At 36.1% G+C, this 12,913-nt stretch overlaps 1 protein-coding gene across 4 annotated transcripts in view; it reads right to left on the reverse strand.

Moving 5' to 3' along the window:
- Window positions 1-255: 255 nt before the first annotated feature.
- Window positions 256-12,913, reverse strand: part of LOC139975640 (uncharacterized) — a 91,734-nt gene continuing 79,076 nt past the window's right edge. For 3 of the 4 annotated variants that reach the window (XM_071983720.1, XM_071983719.1, XM_071983721.1), the window contains 10 exons: window positions 12,283-12,411; window positions 11,654-11,782; window positions 11,161-11,289; window positions 10,430-10,558; window positions 9,728-9,856; window positions 8,191-8,319; window positions 7,636-7,764; window positions 7,155-7,283; window positions 5,885-6,013; window positions 256-5,328 (listed from right to left, as the gene is read on the reverse strand). In XM_071983720.1, the coding sequence (XP_071839821.1) occupies window positions 5,282-5,328; window positions 5,885-6,013; window positions 7,155-7,283; window positions 7,636-7,764; window positions 8,191-8,319; window positions 9,728-9,856; window positions 10,430-10,558; window positions 11,161-11,289; window positions 11,654-11,782; window positions 12,283-12,411 (1,208 nt within the window). In that variant the 3' untranslated portion in view covers window positions 256-5,281. The remainder of the gene's footprint in view (window positions 5,329-5,884; window positions 6,014-7,154; window positions 7,284-7,635; window positions 7,765-8,190; window positions 8,320-9,727; window positions 9,857-10,429; window positions 10,559-11,160; window positions 11,290-11,653; window positions 11,783-12,282; window positions 12,412-12,913) is intronic. The other variant, XR_011795819.1, reaches the window with a different exon arrangement.

Here is a 12,913-nt window from a genome sequence, read left to right on the forward strand (position 1 = left end):
TAGACACAAAAACATTAACGGCACCTTCTGGAATGAGACCGCACTCAATTTTCTGCCTTATAATAAACCATTGATGTTCAATACCAACTGGATCTCTTTTTATAATGTGGAAGCGTACCACGCTATGAAGGTCATGTGATAGAACTTTGGTAGGACTGGCTGACTTGCAAGTACAAGCTATACAAAATTTTGAACTGCTGTGGGGTTTCTGTTGTATAACTAACAAACGACAAAAAAGATTCAAGAAGTTATGAGTTTTATTTCTTTGATATTTTTTATTTTTTTAAATAACAAGGTTTTCTGTAAAAAAAAGGAAAGAAATACATAACAATTCACACAGACAATAAAAGGAAAACAAACCTGAAGATTGAAAACATACAGGTGAGGAAGAGTATTAATATTTGTCACCTATCAATGCTGTTGATGATTATGCCCATATGGGCACAATAACACAGTAAGTACAAACAGTCCATGAATGTACACTAGGTATTATCCAGTTCATTTCCAAACAACATCATTTAACCTGTTTGAATGTGACCACCAGAATGGTTAGGAGGATCCAATCCACCCCTAGTGTTAACTCATTACAATTGTATGTTTAGGTGCAATTTCTACACTATTAAGTCTGTATCTACACTATTAAGTCTGTCTCCTGTGGGGGTGAGGGTTACTACCAACCATGACTCAATATTTCTTGGGTAATTACTAATTAACTCCATTACAAGACTTGCTTATACAATAACCGGTAACATGAAAACCTCTGTTCAAGGACAACTGTCACCGAAGAACATTACTAAAACATGGTTATTTTAATTAATGGCTGCCATATACACATACAGAGTCACCTGTTAGGTTTGTCATTAATCAACTTAAACTCAATAAAAAAATATGAATGAAACCATTAAGAAAGGAAAATAGGACACAGAAATGCAGCATTGAGTAGAGTTAGTCAAATTACTGTGTGATGAATCTATTATTTGCACTTCTTTGCCATCTGTGGGGGGAAAAAAATAATTTTTTTTGTCTGTTATCACGGAAGGCATAATAACCAGCATTGACTAACTTTTGGTTCTCTCAGTGATCAACTTAGAATTTTTCTACATAATTACGATTAAGCCTTGGCTGCCACTGACAGTAAGACAGCTCCCTCATTAAAAATAAGAAAATTTAAAAAAAATATATTAAAAAAGGCTGCATACATTGATTATCTGCCACACATACAAATGTGAAAGTGTTGCATAACAAACCTGTGTATAAAGCACACCAACTGTAAATATAGATAATAAATACATTTTTCATATGAAAGCATACAAGGAATAAGTCACAAATTTTACCACCATTTTGAATACTTCAAGACCTTTTGTAAGGTTGGCATAGTTTAGCAAATCCGATACCTGTCTCTGTGAAGGATGGCTAGAATTAATATGTTACCACCATCAACATAATACACTGAAGTCTCTAATACGTCCCATCAATAGTCTAGTCTAGCCTGAGGTCTCCTATACATCCATATATCACTTGTCTAGCTGGACTACTGAGGTCTCTTATACATCCATATATCACTAGTCTAGCTGGACTACTGAGGTCTCTTATACATCCATATATCACTAGTCTAGCTGGACTACTGAGGTCTCTTATACATCCATATATCACTAGTCTAGCTGGACTACTGAGGTCTCTTATACATCCATATATCACTAGTCTAGCTGGACTACTGAGGTCTCTTATACATCCATATATCACTTGTCTAGCTGGACTACTGAGGTCTCTTATACATCCATATATCACTAGTCTAGCTGGACTACTGAGGTCTCTTATACATCCATATATCACTAGTCTAGCTGGACTACTGAGGTCTCTTATACATCCATATATCACTAGTCTAGCTGGACTACTGAGGTCTCTTATACATCAATATATCACTTGTCTAGCTGGACTACTGAGGTCTCTTATACATCCATATATCACTAGTCTAGCTGGACTACTGAGGTCTCTTATACATCCATATATCACTAGTCTAGCTGGACTACTGAGGTCTCTTATACATCCATATATCACTTGTCTAGCTGGACTACTGAGGTCTCTTATACATCCATATATCACTAGTCTAGCTGGACTACTGAGGTCTCTTATACATCCATATATCACTAGTCTAGCTGGACTACTGAGGTCTCTTATACATCCATATATCACTAGTCTAGCTGGACTATAGTAGAGTCAAATGGCTAGCAAGCATACATGTTTCTATGCATGTATGTCTCTTTCAAAGCCATTAATTATACAAGATTATGGCAGAATAGATGGTTTTGGCAGAATAGAGTCAATCAAAGTCTGAATACTCTCAGTGACTTCACAGATAGTCATAATCAATTGGTTAATGTTTGATGCTTGATTATATAAATAATATCACATAATAGATACTAAAAACAAAACAAAAGAAAATGATAATGGTAATATAAGAACTACCCCAGCAGCACACATAATCCTGGCCCTTATATTTACCCTTATATAAATTATACCACTGGGATGCTGTATGAGTAATATGAATCTCTCTGTTTAGGTTCAACAGATTCACCCAGTTCAATGTTATTATATATATCATACTGCCAAGCTAAGTCCACATTGGCATATAATAGGTTACTTTTATCAAACATTATTCTTATCAGATATATATTATGAAGATCCAGTCACAACACCTGTCAATTTATCTATGAACATTTATACTGAAGATATCAATTGTCTGCATCAAAATATCTGAATTAAACAAATGTACAAAAAGATTAAAAATAAATTACTTGAAATGGCTTGTTGTTATATGTATAATTAAAAAGCATTAAAAACAAAAGCAACAATAAATAAGAAAAAGAAAAAGAAAGTAAGGAGCCAGCCTCTATTTTAATAGTCTGAAATCAACTCCTTAGAGAGCCAAATCACCTTTAATATAAGGCAAGTAGTTCATGTATCTATACAGCAATTCATAATATTATTATTATTAGTTATTAATTAATAATATCATCACCAGCTTGATTCTCACAGAGCCCTAAGCTACTGCTTCACTACATCATTTTTCTTAACTACACTTTCAACGGCAAAAGATTAATACTTAACTGAGGATTACACTTCAGGGTGAACTTGACTTCTTTCAAAAATTGTGTTCATATTTTAAGAAGCCCGTGAAGGCTTTAATGTCTGTCTAACCGCTGGTTCGTACTCCAATCATATACCACAGGCCATAGATGTGAACATACAATATACGGTAAAAAAATATCGTCATTGCAAGTTGTATTTTGATGTATTGTAGCCGAGAGTTGATCGTTCTACTTTTCTAGCACATAGCGCACTATGAAAGTCTCTGATTGGCTGACTTGGAAGTTCAAAAACCTATCTGAACTCCCAGCCTGAGATCGAGGAGAACTATGACCCATCACTTTATGGAAAGATGGTTACATATGTTCAGGGTTACCCTTGTACACTGCGGTCACCACAGACCTTAACTGTTGAAAATTGACAATTCATAATCATGGATGTTAAATATGAATCTAAGAGACTGACTTCGATCAGCTTGCGGCTTTGATAAGCCAATGAGGCTTCTTCGCGAGTTCCTGCTTGCAGGAGGATCTAAAAATACATACATACATACATACATACATACATACCTGACTATAGGACATTGTCGAGAATGTAGACATAGTAACTTATCAAGTACGTCATGATAATAGTTTGGTTCATTTTCAAAGTTTTGTTGTGATCAAAATAAATTGGTAGTTAATTACTGAGGATCCCCCTCATTAAACTACATACATTATGCACATTAGATTGCTATTAATATATATATTGTGTGCATTGAGATTAGTTTCCACTACTAATACTTGTGTCACCCAAGCCATGTAGGAAAGATATAGTCATAAAGTATGTATCAATTTCATAGTCAAATAGTGTGACTGCTGTATTTTGTCACATACTACAGCGTGCTTTACTGGAGTATCAACTCACATAATTTAGATAGTTAAACTATTCCTCTTAATACTACAGAGCTTTCTTGATAAAGATTATTCTTCTTTACTCCCGATTCTCAGAAACCCTGTATTGTTTATATTTAATCGAAACAATGAGAGGCAAAACTGTCTTCATGAAAGACATGACTCATACAAACATATTGGCTAAATATCTCTGACAGCTATGCACAGGGAGCTCCTTTAAACTTGTGGTGCTTAACTGATGACAACATATATCAGTGGAAATAGTGATTGAGTGGCAGCAATTAGCAGAGATTAAAAAAACACCTCCAGGTATTGCTTACAGTTCTCTTACCCCATTAAAGGTTGTTCTATTCTACATGTTATAATCCTGTACTAGGCACTTATTACTTCATAGAATACTTGTTGGTGTGACCCAACTTTTAATTACTAGTCACATATCTGCTATGTTCTTCAGATATAGCCTAGATTTGCATGTGAGAAGGAAGTGATGCTATCTTTCCATTCAATCCCACGCTATGGTAATGCTTGTGAGAATGGGAGTGATGCTACCCCTCCATTCAATCCCACGCTATGGTAATGCTTGTGAGAATGGGAGTGATGCTACCCCTCCATTCAATCCCACGGCTATGGTAATACTTGCTTTGCAAAATGAGTATTTCCACTGACTAGTGTACTAAGAGTATTTACAAGTCTTTGCATAATCAGTTAGCTCTCAAATTGTTAAAAAGATTCCTCTCTAAGGCACTAAGGGTTGACCTATTTTAAATCTTAAAATGCAAACTCAAATTAAATATGAAATCTAATTTTTTAAAAGTAATGCATAAAAAAGGTTACTCGACTTTGCTCTTTCTTTTTACAAAATACTGAATTTTTAAATACATACAAATCTACTCCATGTCCATCACACATTGTCAAATATTTGTCTGTTTCTCCCCACCAGGAGGAGTCTTCACCCACAACAGCAGAGATGCACCACCATCATGTTTGAGGTGTGCTCAGGAGGGAAGGCAGCTTTTCTGATTACCTCTTCAAACACCTTGATGGTGGTTATACTTCACCTCTATAATTACTACCCAGATATGACAACACTAAGGGTACCAAACATTCCTCTGGTTGCCAGAGGAACATATTTACAGAGTGTGAATATCTCTGAGTTAGTAGTCTCGAGTCTTCTTCATATCTTTGCTCTCCTCATCCTCTCTGGCATGACCGATGATACCTCCGGCACTAATCAGGATACTAGCGGCCTGAAGTTAAGATACCTCCCTCACTGGCACTAAAAGGATACTTGTGGCAAAAAGTTAAAAATTTCCTGCAAGATCTCCTCGTAGCCTTTCACTGAGAGAATCTGTCAAAGATAAGGTATATGTACTGGTTAATAGCTTGTAGAGAGACTGGATCAATACTATGGTGTTAAACTAAACTGCACAAAATATCCTTTAGTGAGGCTCACAAGATGAGTAACATTATGACATATTTATTATACTTGAAGTCTATTTGGAAATGCACCATTCACCCTACGCAAATTAGTCTTAGCCTGCTCCTCAATATAAACAGATTTATGCCTGAATGACTTGGTGAATCTTGAACTATTGGTCATGGTTAATTCTGGGATAACACTATGTAGCAAAGAAAAAAATTGTGTTTGTTTCTTAGCTTCCAATGCGTCTCACAATCAATCTCAGCTTTAATACTGCCTAATTCATATTTGTAATGCTGCATTAACCAAGCTGACAAGATTCAAATCTGATCAACATTGAAATGTTTTTTTCTGGAAAAATGTATTTTTGGACTTCTAGAAATGTTATTCTGAGGGGGAAAAAAATGTACATGTTTAAAAATTGTCTACATCTTGAATTCAATAACATCACAGGAGAGACGATAAAAAAAATGATTAAACTCACTTAGTTGACACCTGGCTCCAAAGTGTCCATTTACACAGAGACAAGACCCTGTCACTGAATCACATGATGCTCCATTTAAACAGTCACAGTTTAGAGAGCAGTCTGGTCCAAACTTGCCTTCTGGACATTCTGATCAAAGATAAGACAATGAGAGGAGAATGAACTTCTGCGGGTCATTATACTCAATACTTTAACGGAGGATTAACTTCATCAGACAAAGTGTGGGTGGGCTTAATGAGAAATAGTTTGAAAACGGCCTGTAAACATGATATCTTACCAACCACAACTGAGTCAATGTCATACTTGGTAAGTAGATGCCCCATGATGTGCAGATGTGCCCTGTTGTCTGTAGTTTCCATCTCATGCATATTAATAAGTGGGCGGGGCTAAACAGATTTTTTTTTTAAATGTCAATATCTCTTCAACGGTATGTCCGATTTAGTTTGTTCTTGGTATTGCGATGTAAGTGCATAGTATGTACCTGTTCATTGCAACAACAATTTTTACCTCATTAGTAGTCATGAGTGGGTGGGACTCAATGGGATATTGTTAAAAACGGCTTGCACACAGGATATCTCATCAAGCACACGTTATATCAATGTCATCCTTGGTAGATAGATGCCCCATGATGTGCTCTATTGTTCTTGGTTCCCATCTCTTGAATATTAATGAGTTGGCAAGGCTTACCAGTTTGAAAATGTCAATATCTGAAGAACCGTATTTCTGATTTAGTTAACCTGTTATGGTGATTTAACTATATCGTATGTACATGTTCTTTGCAACAGCAATTTAGGCCTTTTACAGTGAGCCCCACTCACTCATCATGATAGCCCCACCGAAAACGGTAGGGATCATCAACGGACCCTGACCAACCTATATACCAAGTATGACATCAATCACATATTTGTGATTGATCTCGAGAAACACACATATGCACATACACACACACATATGCAAACTTAACTGCATAGGTTCTGATGGATGCAAGACATCGGAATGAAAAAAGGTGAGCAAAATGATATAGCCTAACCTATAGCCAGTGCCTGATATAGCCGATGCCTTCCAATCATAAGGTCCCCAGTCAGAGTCACTCCAAGATTAATGTTTGTCGTCCAGTTACAGAGTTGTTGACAATTAACAATTCATAATCATGGACGTTAAATATGAATGTAAGAGACTGACTTTGGTCAGCTTGCGGCTTTGATAAGCAGATGATGGCTTCTTCACAAGTTCCTGCTTGCAGGAGGATCTAAAATACATATATACATACCTGTTTGGCATGTCTCTCCAGTTAAACCTGGGGGACATTCACACACACCCGTAGCTGGGTTGCACTGCGTCATATTAGCACAGTCACATAGTTGAAAACAGTTGGATCCAAAGAATCCAGTAGGACATGCTGTTGAAGAAAAAGACAATAGAAAGAAAAAATATAATGAATTGTGAAACATGTATGCAATCAGGCCACCTTGCTATTCCCTAATTCTATTCAAACAGCTTTGTAATAAAGAAAACAAAAAATAAGAAAACATTGCCATGACATGACTGACAGGTTGAGATATGATATCTTGCTTTATTCCTCATAACTACCTCGAACAAGTTCAGACTATTGTTAATATTACAGGCAACATTATAACATACAGACATATGTCTGATACAAATATGACCTTTGACCATAAACTGAAGCATGGATTACAGTCGTTCATCTAAAACATTCCAAAGAGAGAAAAGGATGGAAATTTTCAACTTACTCTGTTTGCACTCTGGTCCCGTCCTCCCAGCTGGACATCTACACTGACCCGTGACAGGGTCACACTGTGCGTCTCTGTGACAGTCACACTTCTCCGCACAGTAAGGACCGTATGACCCTTGAGGGCAAGCTATTATTGGTATAAATAGAATTCAAATTAGTGAGAGTTTGAAGTGATCCAGTATAAAAGAAACAAATATTGAATAACATTTCTAACCCATCAGCAATAATGCATCACTGTAATAAATATATATATTATATAGAAGACTTCCTTTCACATTGTAACTTTCTTGTGATAAAACAAATAGTTAAACAAATAAACAAACAAATATATGCTTTCTGCATCACGGTCAGTCCTCAAAGCTAACAAATAGGCAGTCCATTTATAGCTCGACTAGTCTTAGTTTAGGTTTTCATAAAAATGACGATGAAAAAGTTGACAATCTGGAAATTTCAATTTTTTCTCTGCTGCAAGAGTGATTCTAAAATGATATCAGAAACAGGCTTCTATTTGTTCAAAGAAAGAAGGAAGGAATGAAAAAAAGACTCTACATACTAAATTGACAGTTGTGTCCGTAATAACCATCACTGCATTCACAGCATCCAGTATATCTGTCACAACGGCCTCCATTTAGACACTGACAGGAGAGCTCACAGTTTGGCCCATACTGATCAGAGGAACATTCTATTTATCAAGAAAGTAAAATAATAAATATAATCAAAATCATGGCAAATCTGATATATAATTATCCACCACAAAGAAATTGACTGTGTATGAACTTGAAGACATATTAGTTGTAAAACTATTAACATTTTCTTGAGCACAGCATATTATGTGTTTCAATTGTGATAAAGAAAAGAGGTATTTAAGGTACCTGAATCCTTTTGAAGGCATACAAAAACATTGTGTCATTTAATTGCAACAAATGAATAATAAAACTATGGTTTTGTTGCATTTTAAACTTATGTCTCTCTGAACAAGACATGTAATCGGTCAATCTAACCAAGGTATCTCCATGGTAACCATATAAGGCTAATCTTAATTAGTAAGTTAGTAACTGTTTAATCCAATATAGATATGTCTGTATTTCACAAATTTAATGTTTTGCTTTCTTACTAATTGACATACTTCTGAGATAGTGTTGTGAATAATTTGATCTACTTTCAAACAAGACTTGCTAGGATTGGTAAAATTCAAGGATTAAAGACATCTATTGATAATTTTATCTACAAAGACCTTTACCAGTTTGTTCTATTAACTCATTACCAGAATATGTTTGTTCTATTCACCCTCTCTCATTGCTAATTTTAGTCAATTTCAAACTAGCTGTATGTAGATATAAACTTGCAGCTCTGACTATAATGAAACTAAAATAGCTCGCCAACCAGAAAGCAGAATACATTGAGGTTTCAGTGACTTCATTACACTAGATTTCTGCTTTTTCACCAGAATATAATATTTATATATAATATATGTATATCATGCATATTATAATATGGATGTCCTGAACCACTTTTTTGATGTACAATATTGCATGATAAACACAGGATAGTCTACTGAACGTGGCAAAACACATCTCCAACAAAGAGTGGACTTGTACTCAATGTGGTGCATCCACACACCAAGTACCTTGAGATATCATGTTTAAAGGTTTTCAGTTTTTGATGTCTAGTGACCTCAGATGACCTTTGACCTCCACAAAAAACTATAGGCTTCTTCTTCTCAATATGACACATACACATGCCAAGTATGAAAAGTATTAACCATGCTTCCTAACTTGAGATATCGTGTTTTACAAGGTTTGCAGTGTTTGACCTCTGGTAACTTCAGATGATCTTTGACCTCCACCAAAACCAATAGGGATCTTCCTCTCAATATGACACATCTATGTACCAAGTATGCGAAGTATCCATGATTCTTATTTGCGACAGCATGTTTATACAAGCTGGGCATAACACAGACACACTCACAAAGCTAAAACCAAATTATGACTTCTCTTGCAACCATATTTTTAATGTCTTTTGAATAAACAATCTATTGATTTCCAGGAATTTGAGGTATTATTGATAATAGGATTAGAATGACAACCCACCTTGGTCACACATGTTGCCCATCCATCCCATGGGACACTGGCATCGTCCAGTCACTGGATCCAATATACCTCCATTCAAGCAGTCTTTCACACTTTGACAGTATTCACCAAATCTTCCTTCTTGGCATCCTGTGAATGAAAGATATAACTGATAGTTAGATGACCTACTCACTGACAGCATTTCAAGAATGGAAAGGATCCCAGTCCGATACTGAAAAATTTCTGAAAAGACTCTATGCCTATGATCCCAAATTGCAAACTGACAACTAATTGACCCAATAACAGCTGTATGGACAACAACATAGTTAATAATCCCTACATCAGATGTATGCAGCATTAAGTCAAAGCATACTATTTAGGTCTTATTGCAGCTGTTTGCAACTCATAGGCCCACAACCCAGGGTTTAATTCCAAGGGTTTTCATGGGCCATGACCCGGTTTATTTCCATGCATCAGAATGCACGAAAGCTAGATAGCTTGGACCATTGATGTCGGCAAGTTCCAAAATGTGTGAAAATGTTTTCAACCGTTGAAAAAAATACTACCACCCACCTCAATTTTTTGGCAACGCACTTTTGAGTCTGTGTCATATGTTGTTGACCTTTGACCTTTATGGACCTACACCAGTTGTATGCTACAGTAAGACATACATATTAAACTTGACTTGAGGAATGCCACCATATACCATCTGTATGTTCATACCTCTTTCACACTTAGGACCAGTATACCCTGCTGGACATGTACACTCTCCTGTGATGTTATGGCAAGAACCACCATTTTGACATTCGCATCTCTCGGCACAGTTTCGTCCATAGGTTCCCTCTGGGCATGCTGTACCAAAAAGAAAAAGAACAGCAATTTGAGGACAAAATGTTCAAATAAACGATGATTCATGTCTATAGTCATCCTGTCCCAACTTGCCCATCCTCATGTTGCAATACTCATCAAGAAATAAGAAGCTGCCCATGCTCCTCAAGAAAGATAAGGCTGCAACACTGTGTAACTTTTTAGTTATTCCATCAAAAGTTTCCAACTACAGTTCAATTACAATATATTATTAATTCTAGCCTATGAGCATGTAAAAGAAACAACTCATATATGTTGATAAAAACTAGCACATCTGACAATCTCTTTTTAAATATTATTTAATTTAAATGGTGGATTTGTATTAATTGTTCTTTGAAACACATTAACAGGAGACACCATTATTTATCTTTCCAAAGTTCTATTTATACCATTGTGCATAACTTTTTGTACATATGATGGTAGCTCAGATTAGTGGGGGGGGGGTTGCATAAAAGTCTGCACAGGGGAAGGGCATACATTCTTCTTCCTGACCAAGTATATACGTATTCACTGTCAAAACTCCCTTTAGATGCAAGAGCTAGGTTATTTTGAAATGAAGGCACTAACAGTGATGTTTGATGACTTACATAATTCACAAAGGCTTCCGATATAGCCATCTGTGCAGGAACAGGAACCATCATTATGATTACAAGTACCTCCATTCTCACATTGGCATTCTTGAAGGCAGTTAGGTCCATAAGAGCCTTCATGACAATCTGTAATGAATCGACCATTAACTTGCATTACATGATAATCAATAAATCCATCAATCAATCATGATAATGAAAAATCAACCATTAACTTGTGTTTACATGATTATCAACACTGGCCACATGATATCAAACTATTGTTATAAAATATTACCCCCTTGCCAAATGATATAATCACTTGCGGAGAAACAATACAAAAATTGCTGCACGAGCAAGCAACATTGAAACCATAAAGACAGCATGTTAAATACTATTAACTATGGTAACATCGATGGTGATAATGCACAACCAATATAGTATCTACTATGAGTTTACATGTTAGTGACATATACAGCATTATTCTGTGAATTGTTTTGAACAGTGAGCTCACCTCTGCTGCAGTGTCTCCCCCGGTAACCAGGGCGACACGAACATTCACCAGTAATCGGACTGCAGACCTGATTAGCCCCACAAGAACAGCTCTCTGTACAATCTTGACCCCAGGTACCCTCAGGACAAGCTAAACAAAGAAAGCAAGACAATTGGCTGTTTGTATGTGTTGCATACTTAAGACCCATCTTTTCACTTGTTCTTTTGTAAATTAATCTGTTTTCTTTGTAAAGCGCCTTGAGCAGTGACTTTTGTCTACTGATTTGGCACTATATAAGTCTCATTTATTATTATTATAATTATTATTATATAGCCTTTATTGAAATATTCAGACATAATGTTATTTTGTTAAATTATAGATAAATTCCAGTTCATCTGTAAAAGCTCCAAATGCCCCTAGTAGTCTGCAACCAGTATTATGTTGTTATTCAATAATCATTTCAAGTTTAAGTGATTTGTCTGCATCTCACACTGATGATAAATATATAAATTGTTTGTAGTCTTCTGAGTTTCCAACCTGAATAAGATTTTAAGTTCATAAACAAGCCATAAACATCCCAGCATATGTTGCTGACCAGAACACTGGCTTACAATCATATGTAATACCAATTCAACTTAATTGAGACTCACCCTCACTGCACTCTGTCCCTGTGTAGCCCACTGGACATACGCAATCACCGGTCACATGATTGCAAGGGTTACCGACACCACAGTAACAAATCTCTTGACAGTCTTCACCATAGTAACCTGCCAAACAGGCTGATGAAAAGAAAACACAACACATAGATAACAAAATAAGGTGAAACATGCCAACAACTACATTAATTATAGTGATGGCTATAAAACAAGAATAAAATATAGCCTCCATACCCCCACCCCCCCCCCCACCCCACTCTTCAATTAGAAACACACTTTGATGTGTTTACCTGTCACAACCTGATAGTTATTAACTGGTATCAAGTGCATCCTTCCAATACATAGATGCACATAACTTACGTTTATTACACTGTGCACCCTTCGTATACGTTGATACGTTTATTACACTGTGCACCCTTCCTATACATAGACACACACAACTAACGTTTATTACACTGTGCACCCTTCCAATATGTAGATACTCACAACCTACGCTTATTACACTGTGCACCCTTCCAATACATAGATACACACAACTTTCATTTATTACACTGAGCACCCTTCCTATACATAGATACACACAACTTATGTTTATTACACTGTGCACCCTTCCTATACATAGATA

Source organism: Apostichopus japonicus, chromosome 11, assembly GCF_037975245.1.
Source record: "Apostichopus japonicus isolate 1M-3 chromosome 11, ASM3797524v1, whole genome shotgun sequence".
Classification (NCBI taxonomy): Eukaryota; Metazoa; Echinodermata; class Holothuroidea; order Aspidochirotida; family Stichopodidae; genus Apostichopus; species Apostichopus japonicus.